The sequence below is a fragment of the Pimephales promelas genome, chromosome 11 (genome assembly GCF_988280905.1).
Source record: "Pimephales promelas chromosome 11, fPimPro1.hap1.1, whole genome shotgun sequence".
NCBI classification, from domain to species: Eukaryota; Metazoa; Chordata; class Actinopteri; order Cypriniformes; family Leuciscidae; genus Pimephales; species Pimephales promelas.
In genome coordinates, this window is record NC_142779.1 from 10,488,070 (window position 1) to 10,505,475 (window position 17,406).

Genomic DNA, 17,406 nt, shown 5'->3' on the forward strand with positions numbered 1-17,406 from the left:
TAATTACTTCTAAGTTAAAATGTGTTAAAAAGTTATCAAGGAGAAAACTAATTATCTTTTTTGAGAACAAGGTGTTTATCATTGCAGCCGAAATATTCTTTTAATAAAAAAATCTATTTTGTCACAATGACTTTTTTAGTGTAAAAATGTTTTAAAATTACTAACTTCCAAAACTATAGAGCTTTTACATTTAGGTAATATTAGGTTGAGCTTACAATATAATCCTTTCTTTTTAAAGGGTGATAAGTGGGTTGATATTCACCAAATAAATTTAAATCAATCTTTTTTTTTACATGCTACATCACTATCAAAACCTGTGGATAATCTTTAACACCTGGCAGCGTGAAAGTCATTTCCCAACCCATTGCCCATTAAGCAGGCAATGGCACTGGGCCAGACCACGAGGGAGAAAGTAAGAAGATGAGGCGTGGTGCATGTATGAACACTGTGGGTGTGTGCTGACCTGACGTTGATGCACCACCTACAGAAGTCATTCTTCACCCAGTCGGGGATGTTGACCTTCACTGTCAGAATCTTCAGATTCTCCCCACGGTTAATGGCTAACGTCTGAAACAAGAGAGTAACCTGTAGAGACAGCCGACACAAGGCGAGGCACGGTAGTGCACCGTCGGTACCACCCCCTCCCGCTCTCTCCTAAAACAAGTCAGAGCGCACTAAGACGCACTCGTGTCGCAACGAAAAGCTCTGTGCCTCTCTCACTTTTCTCTTACTGATCTTCTAAGGGGAAGTGACATGCTGTGAAGCAAATAGTTTTAAGTATCTGACCTTTTCTGAGGAAAACCTTTTGAAAGGAAACAAGAGGGAAAAGATGACCCATCAATCTGGACTCCAAGCGGAAGAACCGAGCTGACAAATGCCACCAACCCCCTACATAAACACACACCCCACCACAGAGCAGGCATCCGCCCCCTCTGCACTGCTCAACAGCTAATGGCCCGATCAAGACGGGAATTAATGCAGCCAGAAATATGATGAAAATTATATTTCCATATTTTGGCATTTCAACACCCCAAGGCAGCTGTTTACTTGGGTTTTCTCATGCGATGTTTATCGCATTTGAAGTTTTGCATGTGATGAGAGAAATGTCAAAACAAATATCAAACTTTACTCCATACTCTGTGTCATTTACGCCCTGAGTAGTAATTGAATATTTAATTAATAATATCATATTAATAATTATGCATACATTAAATCATGTACAATTACAACAGGACTACAATTAGAAAAAACATAAATATACCCTAAAATAAAAGCAAGCATAGCTTTTTAATATTCATGGACAACATTTCCAAAAAAAAAAAAAAAACAGGCTGCACAGATATCCATTAAAATACACTCTTGTTTGTCATCTCACTCAGCCAGTATTAAAGCTTGTCTCATAAAAACAACTCTGATAAATTGTAAAAAAGAGAATGTGTGCAAAAATAAGGTTTAAGTGTAACACTCGTCACCGAAAAACAAAAATAGAAAAAAAACAGCCATTTTAAAAAACAATTTTTCACAGATTCAGTTTAGTGCCATATTTCTCCAGCTTTAAGACATGCTAGTCCAAGATGTGAAATTTTCAAAACAGAGAAGGGGGAAAGTTTTAGTCTAAATATTCAACATATCAGGTTCCTCAATAACAATGAAATCATAATTGGAAAAATATGAGGAATGTACACGACAGAAATGAATATTATTTTAAAGACTGAGCTATTCCGATTCAATATTTTTTCTCCAAATAAAAGCAAATACATTGCTATGGAAGAGAGCAATAGAGGATGGCCTCTACAAAAACAGAAATAAAGGATGAACTTTTCACTTCCTATCTTTGCATGTACAGAAAAACAAACATACACAACATGGGGTTTAAAATACAACAATGATCATTCTCCATACAAAATAAACATGATCTTTTGCTTTAGTGAGAGCTGCTTTGTTTTATAAAAACACCTGATTATTGTAGTCAATCTCTCATACGCTCAAAAAACAAGCGTTTCTAAAAATGTGCTGTTCAAAAACATAAATTTTTTTAGTTAGTAACAAATAAAAGGTGGTCTTGAATTTTATTTATTACTAACTGGTGATTTGTAGATTTTTGACAGCACATTTTTAGTGAATGTGCTGGAAGAAGAAATTTAGTTTGTATTTGTCTTTGTAAAAAACAAAAACAAAACACTTTTTTTAACTCTAGAAATGTTTATAGCATGACTAGGATATGAAAAAATGATTGGGACTCACACTCATTTTCATTACAGTTCATGAAAACTTCAGCAAATTTGTTTTTGTTTAAAAAAAATCATGAGATTTCTTAAACATTTTTTTTTTGTAAAAACAAAAACAATTTTGCTGAAAGTTTATCACAGAATAACAAAGTACAATCACAAAAACGGACCTTCAGCTGAGCTGGACTAACAAGCCTCTGAAAAAAAGTAGGCTCGACTTCTTGGATGAAAAAAATATTTTACATTTTCAGAAGGTAAAGAATGCCACTACTGTTTTACAGTATAAAGTATTTAATTTGTCTCATTTATCAACATTAATTAATGTATTAAATAACATTAATTTAACAATGTTATTTATTAATCTTTTAATATATTATAAATAGAATTGTTCAAGTGCATTAACTAATGTTAACAAACACAACTTTTGATTTTAATAATGTATTAGTCAATGTTGAAATACACTAACTAAGATTAATAAATGCTGTACAAGTATTGTTCATTCTTAGTCCATGTTAACTAATGTAGTTAACAAATGAACCTTATTGTAAAGTGTTACCATATACTGTATGTGTACATATAAAATATTTAAAGGGTTAGTTCACCCCAAAATGAAAATTATGTCTTTACACACTCTCATGTTGTTCCAACCCTGTAAGACTTTCGTTCATCTTCAGAACACAAATTAAGATATTTTTGACTAAATCTAAAAGCTGTCTCACTCCTCCATGTAATTGAAACCTGCCGGCCGAGAAAGTTAAAAAAGTCAAGTGACTACAGTGGCTCAACCTTAAGTTTATCAAGCGATGAGAATACTTTTTGTGCACCAAAAAACTTAAATAATGACTTTATTGAACTATTCATCTTCTACTGTGTGGGCCTCTGAGTGAGTTCACGTAGTGTAACAGCGCAGCACTACGTCAGAACGTAGGCTCACCATTGGCCGATGCTGGTCATGAGTGTGATGCACGAGTAATTACTGGCAGAATTTTCATTTTTGGGTGAATTAACCCTTTAAGTTAAAATAAAATATATTTAAGCTTAACATGAAGTTATCTATTCTGAATGCTTCTGTCACCATCTTTTCATGTTTTGAATTTCAATATGTGCAATAAAAATGCATAACTTCTGCCTAATTTACACAAAGCACCAATGTACCCTCTGTTAAAAATGGTGTCACGAAGACCAACAAAACCTTTGACCAACTGGTGAAGTTACGAACATGTGGAATCCACACACACACACACACATTTGTCCTTAATACACTCTAACAACTGATGTGTTAAATTAAACAAGCAAGTATGTGTGTATACACATGCCTCCTGTCAAAACACATTCCACACTGTTCCTCAGCAAAACCACGAAAAGGTTCATTTTAGCCGGAGCGCGACAGCTCACAGATCCCGGCAAACTCAAATTAACACTCACTGACAAACCGCGTCAGCAGATTAACAACGGGTAAACTGTCTGATTCACGGGAGATGTCGCCGGCACTCATTCACTCACTCATGCGGCCTCTCTTTCGCTCTTTGTCTCTCTCCCTCTCACCCTCACGCCCGATCCCCCTCCTTCCTCACAGAGCCCATGAGCGTCTGTCATCATGAGGCAGTGTCTGTCAATCCTAGCCTTTAATCCACAGGCACGTGGATGGGGACGTGTCACATATGTTAAGAGGGGGAGATAGGGAATGACTGGGGGACAGGGAACAGGGTGAGAGAGACGAATAAAGGGAGAAAAGGATGACTGAGTCACTCTGACATGTGGCCCACAACCAACTCTGAATAAGCGGGTAGCCATGAAATGAAAGATGGGGAAGGGGACGCCATTGACACAAACATAAACAGTTAAACAGAGCTGACAGAAGAGCTTTGAAGAGTGGCACGAGGACTTGTGTATATGGAACAACACTGTCAGTGTGTGTGGAGTGGAGGATAGCGTCCGAGTGTGTGCACATACACTAGTTCTCAAAGGTTTGGATACATCTACTCGTCGTTTATTATGATTTTCGTACTATTTCAGTGCATTTCAGCTTCTTCAACGTGTCCACTCTTTGCAAAAAACTTTATGAGCTGTGTCCTGGGATGCTCTTTACATACAGTAGTAGTGAAATACATACAGGGCACTTGTTAGCTCTTTACTATACACTAACTAGGACAACTAGGACATAGTTCAAGGACATTTAAGAACCATTTATAAATGTGCCTTTGAAAAAAAATTAAAACATTACTGGTGTGCATCTTGAGACAAAACAATGTTACTGATATATTTTAAGATTTGCCAGTGCAACTTGCTTTCAGTTACAACAGTTCAAACATGCATTTTAGTCTGAGACTAGCCTTAAGCATATTCTGTGAAAGCAGAGGTAAATGCAGTTGTCCAAACTTTTGACTGATAGTGTTAATAAATAGCCCTGGCATTTTAAGTCCCGGGCACCAATATTTTATTTTAATGATTCAGAAAGATGACAATACCTGATGATGCTGGATACGATGGACGTCGCAGGTGAAGTCAGTATACAGGCTGAAATTGGCAATGTCCTTTGGTTTGCTTTTCTGATTTCCTTGCTGTGGCTGCTGTTCTTTCAGGGCTGTTTTAGACACTGATGAGTGAATGGTCACGTTACTTCTGTCACACCTGAGACCATACAAATGCAGAGTCAAACATACAATCATAATTGGGACTGACAGGTTAGAAAATGTAAGGGGATGCATAAAAGAGCAAGACAAACACATAGATTAAAAGGTAATAGAAAGATGATAATTAAGAGGGACTGGAGATCTTGGGTTTGTTAAATGTCTCACAGTGACTGGACATGGGTGAGAGTCTCTTTGTCCTTTGCAATCATATCTGCCAGGATCTCCTGCACACCCGTGGCCACCTCATCCAGGGTCGACAACCCTACACACAGGAAAAGAAATCTCACAAATCATTCACAGTTATCAGTGACCCTGCATTAACTTATGAGAACTGAATTTCTTTGGTGGAAAGTGTAGAACAGTTCTGACTCCTGCTAATTTATACAGCACAAATATTCCACAGTACAAATATTCCACATAGTTATATGGAAATATATGTAAAACTTGGAAATACATGTCACAATGCTGCTGAAGTCACTCACTCCCGTGATACGTCAATGTCAACTGTCCAAAAGCATGTGAAGACAACACACAGAAAAACCGAAGTCCTTTGCTGCCCTCTACTGACCCAATGTCTTTTATCATTCTCTTTATTTGATATAGAAATTAAGGAGGCAATGTTGTGACCATTAATCAGTTTCAAAAACTATTATTGTTAAATTAATGTACTGTACTAGACATGTGAAAATCTCTTTGAAAAAATCAAATCTTGTTTTTCATTCTCTCGAAAGAAGTCAATCAAACTGATGCCCTCCATGTTCCGTGTGATTGGCAGTTCGCTGCACTTCACACTTTTAGGTGCATGCCATGCACTTCAGATTTAATCACAATCTCTGGATCAAACCCTGAGTTAACAGACAATGTTTATACAAAGTGTACCTGATCTAAACAAGGCTGGATTTCTATGGTTTTGTCAACTCTAAACCTACTCTGAGTTTGTTCAACCATCTTCATGCTACAGGCCTCTGGCATACAAGTACCAATTTAACATGCTGCAAGTAGTATACAAAAGACTGATACCCTTAGTGTTGGGCAGGATTGAGGAGTGCAGATCCAGTGTCTGAGGAGCCTGAAGCAGAGCCAGGGCAACAGGTTCCAGTCCTAGCTCCTTAGCTCGCCTGGCCTTGGACAGCTTACTGCCCTTTTTATAGGGGCCATACTAAAGACAACACAAAAGTAAATGCTCTCATTACATTCCTCACAGTCAAAAACACACCAAATGATCAGAGTTAATAAACTTGTTCTGTCTTACCACATGGTCTATTTCATCAGCTGTTGTGCAGTTCTTTAAAACCATTTCCAGGTCTAAAGTAAGAACTCCTTCCTTCTTTAGTGTTTGAGCCACAGATCTGCTCTTCTTGGCAACTGACCTAAGATAGAATGAAGTTGATCCTGTTTGCTTTTCACTTTGCTTTCTCATTAGGACAAGTGGCTAACTAATTGTCTATAACATTGTCAAGTTATACTACTGTTAAAGTCAGTAAGATTTTTTTTTAAACATTTTATCTTATGCTAACCAAGGCTCCATTTTGTTGGTCACCAATACAATAATTAAAACAAATCAAGTAATAATCCAATTTAAAATCTCTGTTTTCTTTTTAATATATTAAGTGTAAATAGTTCCTGCAATGGCAGGACACCGTACTACATTTTTTAATCATTATTTTTTATTTTTTATATATCTATTATTTATGAATAGATAGTTCAAAAGAAAAGCATTTATTTGAAACATAAATATTTTGTACTATTATTGTACATGTCTACTGTTTGACCAATTTAATGCACACGTTTCACTAACCCCAAACATTTGAACAACAGTTTATGAACAGAAAATGTCAAACTTAGTCAAATGAACCAAGTTTTAAAATAAGTTTTATTTCTGGCATGCAGCTTAATCTCTGCTGCCATCTACAGGTCACACTTTATTTCAACAACCTAATCAAGGTAACTCAAGCCAAGTAATAGCCATAATTAAATATCAGCTTTTTGTGTCACTGGACTGGAGACATCCATCTACTAAAAGCATTTTCATATAAATTAATTATTTGCAAGAAACCTGTCAGAACGTACAATTTTTTTTTCAAAAAACCTCTGTACAGTTTTACATTTCTGCAAAATGATTAAATAAAAAGCTTTATCCAGCAACCACTTATTGTGTTTCCTTAAAAATTAAAGTTTATTAAACTCTATCAGATAAATATAAGAAAAAAATTTCCTTTCTGCTAACTTTTTTTTTTTTTTTTTTACTTGTCCTTCCAGTGTCTTACCGTAACTCTTCAAGAGCCAGCTGCACATCTCGAACAGCATCTGCATCCATATGGTTAATCAGCTCCTTTCTATAGCGCACCATGAAGGGAATAGTGTTCTCCTCCTGGAGGAGCTGTGCAATGTTCATACACACCCACTGCTCCACACCCGTTTTGTTAGCAAGAACCTACATGGGATGAAAAAAAGATAGGGTCTTGAAATATTTGAGTTACTATTATTGTACTATGTGAGAAAAAAAAAGTAAATAATAATAATACCTTTAACAACACAAAAACAACACTGAGTCACTATTCACTATTTCAGGTTTCAAGAAAGTAATAACCCACCTGAATGGGATCCCAATTCATCTGTAAGTCTTCCACACAGGAACTGCCCGGTTTGAGTTTTATAGGTCTTCCCTGGGGCATGTTTGTGGTCTTCTGCTTCTTCTGAGCAGGTTCATCAAAGGTGAAGCTGTCATCTGGTTCCTCTTTTTTCATCTTGGGGAAATGTTGGCTGGAGGATGGACCCTCATCAAGCATATCTCTTGGGACACCTGCATTATTATTGAACTCCCTGCTCAAGTTGATGGATAACCTCTAAAAAAAGGCAAAAGAACGAAGCCAGTAATTTGAGTGCATTTATTAAAACTGCTAATCTGAATAGTTCCTAAATAATGTCTTTAACTAATGCCCATGTAAAGCTATACTACCATAGATCAGTCTTATGCTCACCAATACGGCATTTATTCGATTAACAATACAGTTAAACTATAATATTGTAAAATATGAATGCAACTTAAAATGACTTTTCTATATTAATATATATTTAAAGAGTAATTAACTCCTGTAATTGCAGAGCTGAATATTCAGCAGCCATTACTTCAGTCTTCAGTGTCACATGATCCTTCAGAAATTCAAAATTCTTAATATTATCAACGTTAAAAATAGTTGTGCTGCCTAATCCTTTTGTGGCTATATTATTATTATTATTATTATTACAATTAAAAAAAAACTTCAAAAAGACTTAATTTAAACTTTATACTTTACTGACACTATATCATTGTAACACTTCCTTACTGAGTGTGTACAGAAAAAGTCAAATTTAGCCAAATTAACCAAGGTATAAAATTATAGAACATGAATATACTTAGATTTAGAATCAACAGACATCCCAATGAAGTAAGTGATTTGAATACATTATATTTTTGTTGGTTAAATTATATTATAATTGATGTTAGGGGGTAGATAGATAACATATAGGCTAATAAATAGTCATTTAGAAAAGCAGAAGCAGTTATGCAGAGCAACTTACAGTACACTTCTTACTGCTGCCAAGTCAAATACTAAAAACTTGCCTCTTCCTTGATTGGCACATGCTGGTGTGATTCAGGCTTCGGTAGAACTGCATCCTCAGTTTGATTCTCTGTATTAGTCTTCTCCTTCTTCGCTTTAGGAACTCGTGGAGCTCTTGGCTTCCTCTCCGCTTTAGGTTTTGGCTCTTTAGGTTTTGGCTCTTTAGGTTTGGCCACCCTCTTGGTCACTTTTTTCTTTTCAGTGGTTTCATCTGTTCCCCCCTGGCATCTTCCTTTAGTTTTGCCTTCATTTAAATTTGGCAGCCATTCATCTAACTCCTCACTGCCATCTTTCTGATTGCCTGTTCTGTACGAAATGATTTATATTTCATCCAGCATCCAGGGAGAACAAGATATAGAAGCTCTTGTATTATAAACATAAAGCTATCAACATTACTACCTGAAAATTCAATTCAAAACTGTTAATCTATTAGCAGAAAGAGCCTAAAAACATTTTACTGCACAGTTTTGCATCTTAATTTTCTTGGAAGCTAATTTGAAGGAAAAAAAAAATGTGTTGGATTGTGAAAGCAAAGCAAAATAACTCACATGTCATCAGAATCATCCTCAGTCTCTGGCTCTTTATACACCTTTGCTGTTCTTGTTCTTCGAAGCATCTTAGTGTGGGAGAACTAAATAATGGACTAAATGACAGTAACTAACAAATAAGAATGTATGGGCGCTCATATGTGAGTATTTCAGACAATTTGAGACAAAGTGATGAATATGAAAACCTGCCCGTCAGGTGTCACGTCAAATATGTGCAATGTAACGCTACTCAGCGCAATCCAAAAGCAATGTTGTTGTTGTGGTGAACGTTAAATGTGAGAAACTGTCAGTAGAATCAATCAGAAAGTCGTTTTGAATTTAGCGCGCGAGCACGTACGTGTAATTTGTCTTAACTAATGGTTCTCCTGGTGACCAAATATTAAACCAGAGATGTTCATCTACAGCAGTCGATTACAGAACTGTTCAAACTTATAATGTTTCTCTGACAGAAACAAACTATCACCCATTTCACGGCTGAACGATGCTTTTGTTTTCCTCAGCGACGTCAGCAGCAGGAAGTGATGTAGAACTCTTAATATAATAAAGGTCCATCTTCATCCGTTTTTTTCATCAAAAGTTTTTTCCATCAAAAATCAAAAATTTCATTAAAATTACAAGCTGGTAAGCATTCTCTACTTATAAGCATAAAAAGAAGCAATTTATTTAAATATACAAATTCACCATTTCAATTTTCTAAATGAATGTAGGCTAACTTATTTGTATAGCTATTGGTAAGTTACTTAGTTAGTTACTTAGTAAGTTACTGCAAATATTTGAGAACGTTACTTCTAAAAAAAACAAAAACAAAAATAAAAAAAAACACATTTTTACTCCAAACATTGTTCATTAAATGTGATGTGACTGTCCATTTAATTTGTTCTTAGAATGTTCAAAATATACAGATTATTTTAATGTTTTTAAAAAAGATTTGTCTTGTGACTGTTGACTAATGTTTAGATAATTTTTCAATGTATCATTCAGCTAAAATGTTTCAGAAATACATCTGAAATATGTTACAGAATGAATAAATATATATATTTTTTTGTGCTAATGTTTTGAGAACGTTGTTACTGGAAGAATGTTTCTTAACTTTGAGAGAACCTTGCCAGAACTTTAGCCAGCTGGCTGGTATGAAGAGAGGCAAGATATAAATGTTTGATGAGTAGAGAGCTTTGTGCCAAATATAAATCAATAAAAATGTAATATGAATAATGACACTGTAATGTTTTTATTGAGAATTTCAGCATTAAAATGACATTATGTAGGCATGGTGCTATACATCTAACCTAAACTGGGCTATTCTCCATAAAACACATCTGTTTTGATATAGTTTGCAAAGTAAAGCTATACATGCACACTTAACATGATTATTTGTTTTTGGACATTTACACGGTGGCAATTTAATGAAATCTTCTTCTGTTGCACTTTATTTTTATTACTGAACCAATAAATAAAGCATATCAAGAGCAGTGTGTATTCAAAAGTCACAAAGTACATAGCTTGTCTTGAGTGGGGAAAAAAAAAAAAAAACTGTAAAAATGTGTGCACATGAGCCGAGTCTATGCACATTGCTCTTTACACCCGTCCACTTCCGGGAGTTGCGGGGTTTGTTGTTTGTCAATTATTGCCATAGTTGTGTAAAGTAACCATTGAGATTGTTCCCTGCTCTGCAAAATGAAGCGAAGAATCAATAAATCTGAAAGAAAACTTCAGTCTGCAGGAAGATTGACGAAACCTAAGGATTTGAACGAGCATGCAAGGCAAGCCATATTTGTTGTTATTATGGAAGACATTTTCTGCAAATTTTGAATAAATCAATTATATGATAAAAATGACTAAAATTATCAATTTCATTATAAGTACACTGTACGCAAAATATGTGACAGCATTTAAAATTAAATGATTTTCATTTTTACTGTTACAATGCATCATCCCTGTCAAATTGAAAAATGTAATGCAATTTGTGATTTGATGTTTTATTTTCACTACAATCTCGACGCAAGACTGCCAATATTAAAATGAAAAGTCAAATGTAAAAGAGAAACTGACTTCTTAGCAGGCAATACTTGATAAAACATAGAAAGTTATTTGGCAATTCGTCAGAGTTTCAGCGGTTCATACCATTGCAACACAAAACATTTAACTATTAAGTGGATGTTCCACTTAAGTACATGAGTTAACCAAAGGCAAAAGCAAAACATTTGTCTAAATGGTGTAAATTCTGTGAATGTTCTTTTTTTAAGATCTCAGTGGACTTGGACTAAAATGGGACTTCTCTTGATGTGTGTGCTTTCTGCAACAATACCATTTCTAATGCATCTCTTCTCTGGTATGCTATTACCCCCCACCAATATTAATGTGTTGTTATCTATATACTGTTGTAGTTTATGGATTTTTCCCTATAAATTCATTTGTTTATTTCTCCAGACTATGTTGACCTCAGCCAACCTTCAGATATAGGTCTCAATCACACTATAAATATCTATCTCAAACCCGAGGAGGGGGTGAGAGTGGGCGTGTGGTTAGTTTTAAGACATCTACATGTCACATATATACTCAAAAACTTTAAAACAACAATAACAAATATTGATGTTGTCTATATATTTTTTCTTTGTTTTTGCATTATACATAATTCATTTGTAGGTATACTGTACCTGAACATAGATGGAAAGAGGCGCAGGGGCAGAATCTAGAGTGGTATGAGAAAGCTCTGGGAGATGGATCACCAATTTTCATCTACCTCCATGGCAATGGGGGTAACAGGCAAGAAACCTTTAATCAACTTAAAACACAAGAGAACGTACTCGGTTACCTAATGTAACCTCGGTTTTCTCTAGGAATTCAATGCGAATTTAAGGATAATTGTTGGCTTCAGATCTCGAGAAAAGATGACTTTACCTGTAGCGTAAGCAGCTTACGCAATACAAGAGAACCTATCGGAAGAGAACACCTGGCTTTTATTCTTAGACTTTTAATCTATGTTCACTAAAGATTCCCTTTGATGAGCTATAACCATGCAGACACTATGCAACGTCTGCATAATTTCTCAACATTGATCAGTGGGCCTACATATCTTTTACAAACATTGATATTCAGCATTGAACTTCAGACTCCTTTGCACTTTACCTTAGTAAAAAACTGGGATGGGCAACTGCAGCATATCACTTAACGTCAACATTCAATCATTTTGCAACCTCACTATTTGAAAAAAGATTTGATCTAATAAAACCAAACATAAAAACTATAAGTGTGTAAACACTACCACAATATTACAACTTTTTTTTTACCTTAAATACAATTACCACACATGGATTTTGGCTAATACCCCAATGAGTTCCTTTGTTTTTTTATTTGATGAGGATATACTATTTAAAATTCTAAATAAATAGATGAATAAATAAATAAAACAAAATAAAAGTGATGCATGTTGCATATATTGAAAATACATGTAAATAATTAGCTTGATTAGTCTTGATGCTGGCATGACCTTTGTATCCTCAATAAACAGATCTGCACCCCATCGTATTGGAATTTCAAACGTGAGTAAACTCACTTTTTTCATTATGTAGAAAGACTAAGAACTTATAGAGATAATGACTGAAGTGTCTTGGCCATACAGGTCTTGAGTGCTGTTGGATATCATGTCTTGGCGTTGGACTACAGAGGTTAAAATGTTGTCACTTTACTTAAGCCCACATTTATTGTAACTCATTTCAAATATGATTTTTCTATGGCAATGCTTACTCAAATGTATTCAAATCTGTCAGGTTTTGGGGACTCCACTGGGGAACCTACAGAGGCCGGTCTGAGCACTGATGCCTTATACTTGTACAACTGGGTTAAGGCACGCAGTGGAAACAGCCTGGTGTGTGTGTGGGGGCACTCACTTGGTAGTGGGTGTGTATCTACTTCTTTATTGACTGTTGCTAAGTTTCTATAAATAAATGTAAAAAAAAAAAACAATAAAGACAATATATATATATATAATATGACTAAATAAAATACCAGTCTATGTATTTTCTACATATTCAGTATAACAGCTGTATGTTTATTTTTCAATAGAGTAACGACTAATGCTGCAGTGAAATTACTGGAGGAAGGTAAGAATTTGACTGATCGTATTTTATGCTCTTATTTGTCTCAATGTCTATTCAGTGTTTTTGTCTCGCTTTTTACTTTTTAGTTATCATTGTAGTATAGCATAGTAAGCTTCATGTAGCTTTATGTGAGGCTGAAACGCAGATCTAAATGCGAGGGATTTATTGAAAAAAACATGAACAAGGTAAGAACAGGATAACCAGGGAACACAGGTAGTACTAGAGACACAATATGTCAACAATAATAAATCATCGGCTGACAAAGAACAAGGGAAACGCAAGGGTTACAGTACGTACAAAAGGGGTAACAAGCTAAAAAGAAAACAATCAGGGAACTATCCAACATTAAAAACTACAAGAGACTAAGCAAGTAACACTAGTCTATAAACTGATAAGGAACAAGGGAATCACAAGGCCTATATCAGGGAATCAGCAATCAGGGAACTGATCAACATGAAAAACAAGGGACTACAAAAATGGCACAGAAATAGGAAGTAACACAAAAGTCAAAAGACATGGGGAACATAATTTACACACTTTATATATTTTAAAACATTTCTTGACTGCGAGATTGGAATGGTGTATTTTTCTTTATTTTGTATATATATAATTTTTCTTGATTAAAAAACTACACTTTTATTGACAGGAAAACAGTTTGATGGAATAATACTTGAGGGTGCATTCCTAACCGGGGAAGTGGCACCTAATCAAATTTTTCAACACGCATTTTCCTGGGTAAGTAACGTTGAGGATCTTTTAAATCATGGAAAAACAACTGACAAATGAGTTTTAGATGTTTTCATTTTAGATATTTTTATTAGGTATTTTATTGATCATTTTTTTCAATGTTTTTAAGACCTATATCTTTCACAACATTGTAATTGGGATTTTCTTACAAAGTAAAATGTACTTAAAACCTGAACAATTTAATTATGATGAAAATAAAGTTCATTCATACTTTACATGGACGAACCACACAAGATGATTATCATTATGAATGATATTATTATTAGATTAAGGTCATTAATCTGTTTGGTACCTCTCTCTTTTTTTCTCTCTAGTTTTATTGGAAATTCCCATACATTCAGTTCTTCCTTTTCAATCCACTTAAAAACAACATTGTGGTCTTTCCAACTAATAAGAAGTATGTGACATTGTTTCACTAAAGTAATTAATATATATTTAACAATATGAGTAGAAATGTGATTTGAATAGTATGCCAGTGTAATGTTAAATATGAAAATTTGTTGTAAAATTCGTATCTCGTTTTTCTCTTTTGATAGTTTGGAGAAAATTAGAACTCCTATTATGATTCTCCATGCGGAAGACGACCATATAGTGCCATTCGCCAGTGCTCAAGAGGTTTGAGTTTATGTTAATTTACCTTAAAAAATAATTTGGAAGTACATATTTGCTTTAAATTACATTTATTCTGGTTCAGATTTACAGAATCGCAAAAAAGGCCCAGAAATCAGATGAGCGGGTCAAGCTGGTACCATTTGATGGATCATTTGGATATCTTCACAATGGTCTCTACAAAGACCCTGGTTTGCCAAATATCATAAGGTGATGTCATGTTTTATACATTTTTAAGACTTCAAAGAATTTTCATAGGAGATGCATGATACTAGGGGTAAAAACAACACTAGTAAAAGTAAAAACAGCTCTGGAGATTACTATTATGAGTAAGCTATGCGTTACTTTATATAATGTTGAACATACATCACTTAATGAAAGAAAATATTAGAAAATGGCAGCAAAATGCCTATGTTTATTATTACAGGGAGTTTGTGCAGTCGCTGAAGGTATGAGACAGACACACGAGGGGAAGGATTTACACCAAGAAGGAGCCAGCTAAAGCTGTAACTTGTTTTGTAACTGTACATTTTGAATTGTTGTAAACAATATGCATTTCTTTAATAAAAACGTTGTAACGTCTGAGGTATATTTTACGAAAGGACCCCCCTTAGGGCGAATTAAGAAAATACATAAGAAAATACAATGCAGGAACTGTGTTAAAAAGCGCAATGAAATGTGCAATGACATTTTTTACTGAATGTATACCATTTTAGGGAATATCGACGTAAACACAAGGTAAACAACGGGGAAAGAAATCAAATGTGTGCATTAGTTCTTAAAGTGGCAGCAGCCAGGATACCTGCTGGTGTCTATCCTTAATATTATTCAAACAACAAGAGAAAATGAAAAAATCTCTTTCTGGACTTTGATTGAATAAATTTAGAAGCAATATTTAGCGCGACGTCACGTCCAGTGATGCGTCACAGCCCACCAAAATGGGAGTGGCCAAAAAAGAGGGGCTCGACAGGCTGAACTCTCGTTTACAATGACTGAAGCGAATAAGCTTGCGGCGCGAGCACGGCAGGTTACAGGCTCCAGGGCCCGTACACCCTGAAGATTAGTGATGGGCAGATCGAGGCTTTGTGAAGCAATGAAACAGTTGAAGCAAATGTGCTATATTGTTTCGAGGCTTCGAATCAATCCGACACCCGTCTCCATGGTGACACCTAGTGGTGAATTGCAGGTGTTGATCTGAAACAACCTTTACAACAATGTGTTTTTTTATTATTGTATTTTTTAAATATATGACGCTTGTAACCTGTAGTCTCTTCACATTGCATAATGTTATTTTGGTCATGAAAAATTTATACTAATAAAACAAATCAAGCCACAATGTCTCACTTTCTTAAAGATTTTTATTTAAAAATATAAATTTCTCTTCTGTTCTTTCTATTAATCTGTCTATATTGTGCACACAGAATGCCTATTCTTAAAGTCTTGTACTGTTTTATGAAGGCAAAAAGCCATAGGGCCTATAATGGTTTCGATTTTAGTTCATTGGCAAAATATAACGCTAGAGACTATATAGCCTATATATATATATATATATATATATATATATATATATAGTCTTATAAGGAGCTCTAGACGGCAAGATCGTGTTCATGACCCCTTCTGGCAATGCAAATGGTATTAGTTGATTATCCACGCATGCAGAAACCAGCGCTCTGGATGGGGATGCCACACCGATCCACCGGCCTGAGAGAGGATCTCTCCTTACTGGGATCGGCGACAGCCTCACCAGATCTATCGAAAGGAATTATTCTGGCATTTATATTAATCTTTCCACATGTAAGCTTTTTTTATTTTTACAAAATAGACCCATCTACTCAGGTTATTGTTTTTCTAATGATTTGCATTTTGAATCCAAGAATTGTAGCCTATACACTTACAGCGCAATATAGTTCATTAATTCTATTGACTACATAACACGTTGGTCTGAATGATAAAAACAACACGAAATTCACATGCCATATATCTTAATCAAATTAATACATATTATGCTATATTTGACCACCTGTTTTAGTCATTTTCGGAACGCCAAACTAGATGGCGCGTTTAACGGCAAGCATTGATCATGCAGTTTGAATATAAAGTTTAGCCTAAAATAGCCTATAACCAGTCAATAAAATATTGTCCTAGACCATCAAGTATAGCAACTGAAAGACTTTACAAAAAGCCTTTCCCACTATTAAACATTGTTGACCTCATGTTCATTAATGTTAGTTTTGCATGCCGCTTAACTGCCGTCATTTTTATGTGCGAATATGATTCGTTTCTAAACTCTTGCTGCCAGATATGTTCGGAAAGAGTAGCATATTCTATTTTATTGATTTTAAAAATAGATTTGGTTCTGCGAGACTAAACTTATAAAAATGTATCATTATAAAAATGTTTTTTTATCATTAAACACGAGTTAAATTGCTGGCCTGGAAAAAAAAATGTTCTTTTAGGCTAGCTACGCAATATGACTGTTATACATGCGTCGTTCAAATAAATCTATACATTAAATTCTTTCAAATAATCAGTTCTAGTGACAATTCCAGGACATTGATAGACGGCATTGGGTGGCAGATGCAGAGATCCGTGTCGCGTAAAAAGGGCATAACCCACATTCACAAGCAGCAGCCCTCCAGCTCGACGTCCGCGGAGTTTACACACGGTGACCCGTGGTCAAACTTCACAAAGCAGGTCTTAGCAAATATAAGGGTCTAATCTATTTAGGAGTTCATAACCTTTTGCGTGGGAATTTGAGGCTCCAATTGTGGGATTATTGGCCTTAATTGTGGATTTTCCAGAATGCAACAAAGACCTCTAACATAATTGTTTCTCTCTTTCTTTCTATTTTTTTCTGCATAATGGTATAATGCGAGCAAAAGTAAATCACCATCGCAGCGTGAAGAATCACGATCCAAAGCCCTAACATGAAACTAAGAACT

At 35.1% G+C, this 17,406-nt stretch overlaps 2 protein-coding genes across 4 annotated transcripts in view; one reads left to right on the forward strand and one right to left on the reverse strand.

Moving 5' to 3' along the window:
- Positions 1-9,536, reverse strand: part of srbd1 (S1 RNA binding domain 1) — a 53,156-nt gene extending 43,620 nt beyond the window's left edge. For 2 of the 3 annotated variants that reach the window (XM_089116949.1, XM_039672602.2), the window contains exons 1-9: positions 9,012-9,536; positions 8,466-8,769; positions 7,456-7,707; positions 7,129-7,295; positions 6,114-6,231; positions 5,882-6,020; positions 5,027-5,123; positions 4,697-4,859; positions 464-567 (exon numbers count right to left, since the gene is read on the reverse strand). In XM_089116949.1, coding sequence (XP_088973075.1) covers positions 464-567; positions 4,697-4,859; positions 5,027-5,123; positions 5,882-6,020; positions 6,114-6,231; positions 7,129-7,295; positions 7,456-7,707; positions 8,466-8,769; positions 9,012-9,079 — 1,412 coding nt within the window. In that variant the 5' untranslated portion in view covers positions 9,080-9,536. The remainder of the gene's footprint in view (positions 1-463; positions 568-4,696; positions 4,860-5,026; positions 5,124-5,881; positions 6,021-6,113; positions 6,232-7,128; positions 7,296-7,455; positions 7,708-8,465; positions 8,770-9,011) is intronic. The other variant, XM_039672603.2, reaches the window with a different exon arrangement.
- A 1,046-nt stretch (positions 9,537-10,582) lies between these two features.
- On the forward strand, positions 10,583-15,800 carry LOC120479767 (lysophosphatidylserine lipase ABHD12). The gene is made up of 13 exons (XM_039672531.2): positions 10,583-10,771; positions 11,255-11,340; positions 11,439-11,532; positions 11,655-11,774; positions 12,520-12,550; positions 12,631-12,676; positions 12,779-12,908; positions 13,074-13,111; positions 13,755-13,843; positions 14,170-14,252; positions 14,392-14,470; positions 14,550-14,674; positions 14,892-15,800. The coding sequence occupies exons 1-13, from the start codon at positions 10,686-10,688 to the stop codon at positions 14,917-14,919; spliced, it is 1,035 nt and encodes a 344-aa protein (XP_039528465.2). The 5' UTR covers positions 10,583-10,685; the 3' UTR covers positions 14,920-15,800.
- Positions 15,801-17,406: the final 1,606 nt, after the last annotated feature.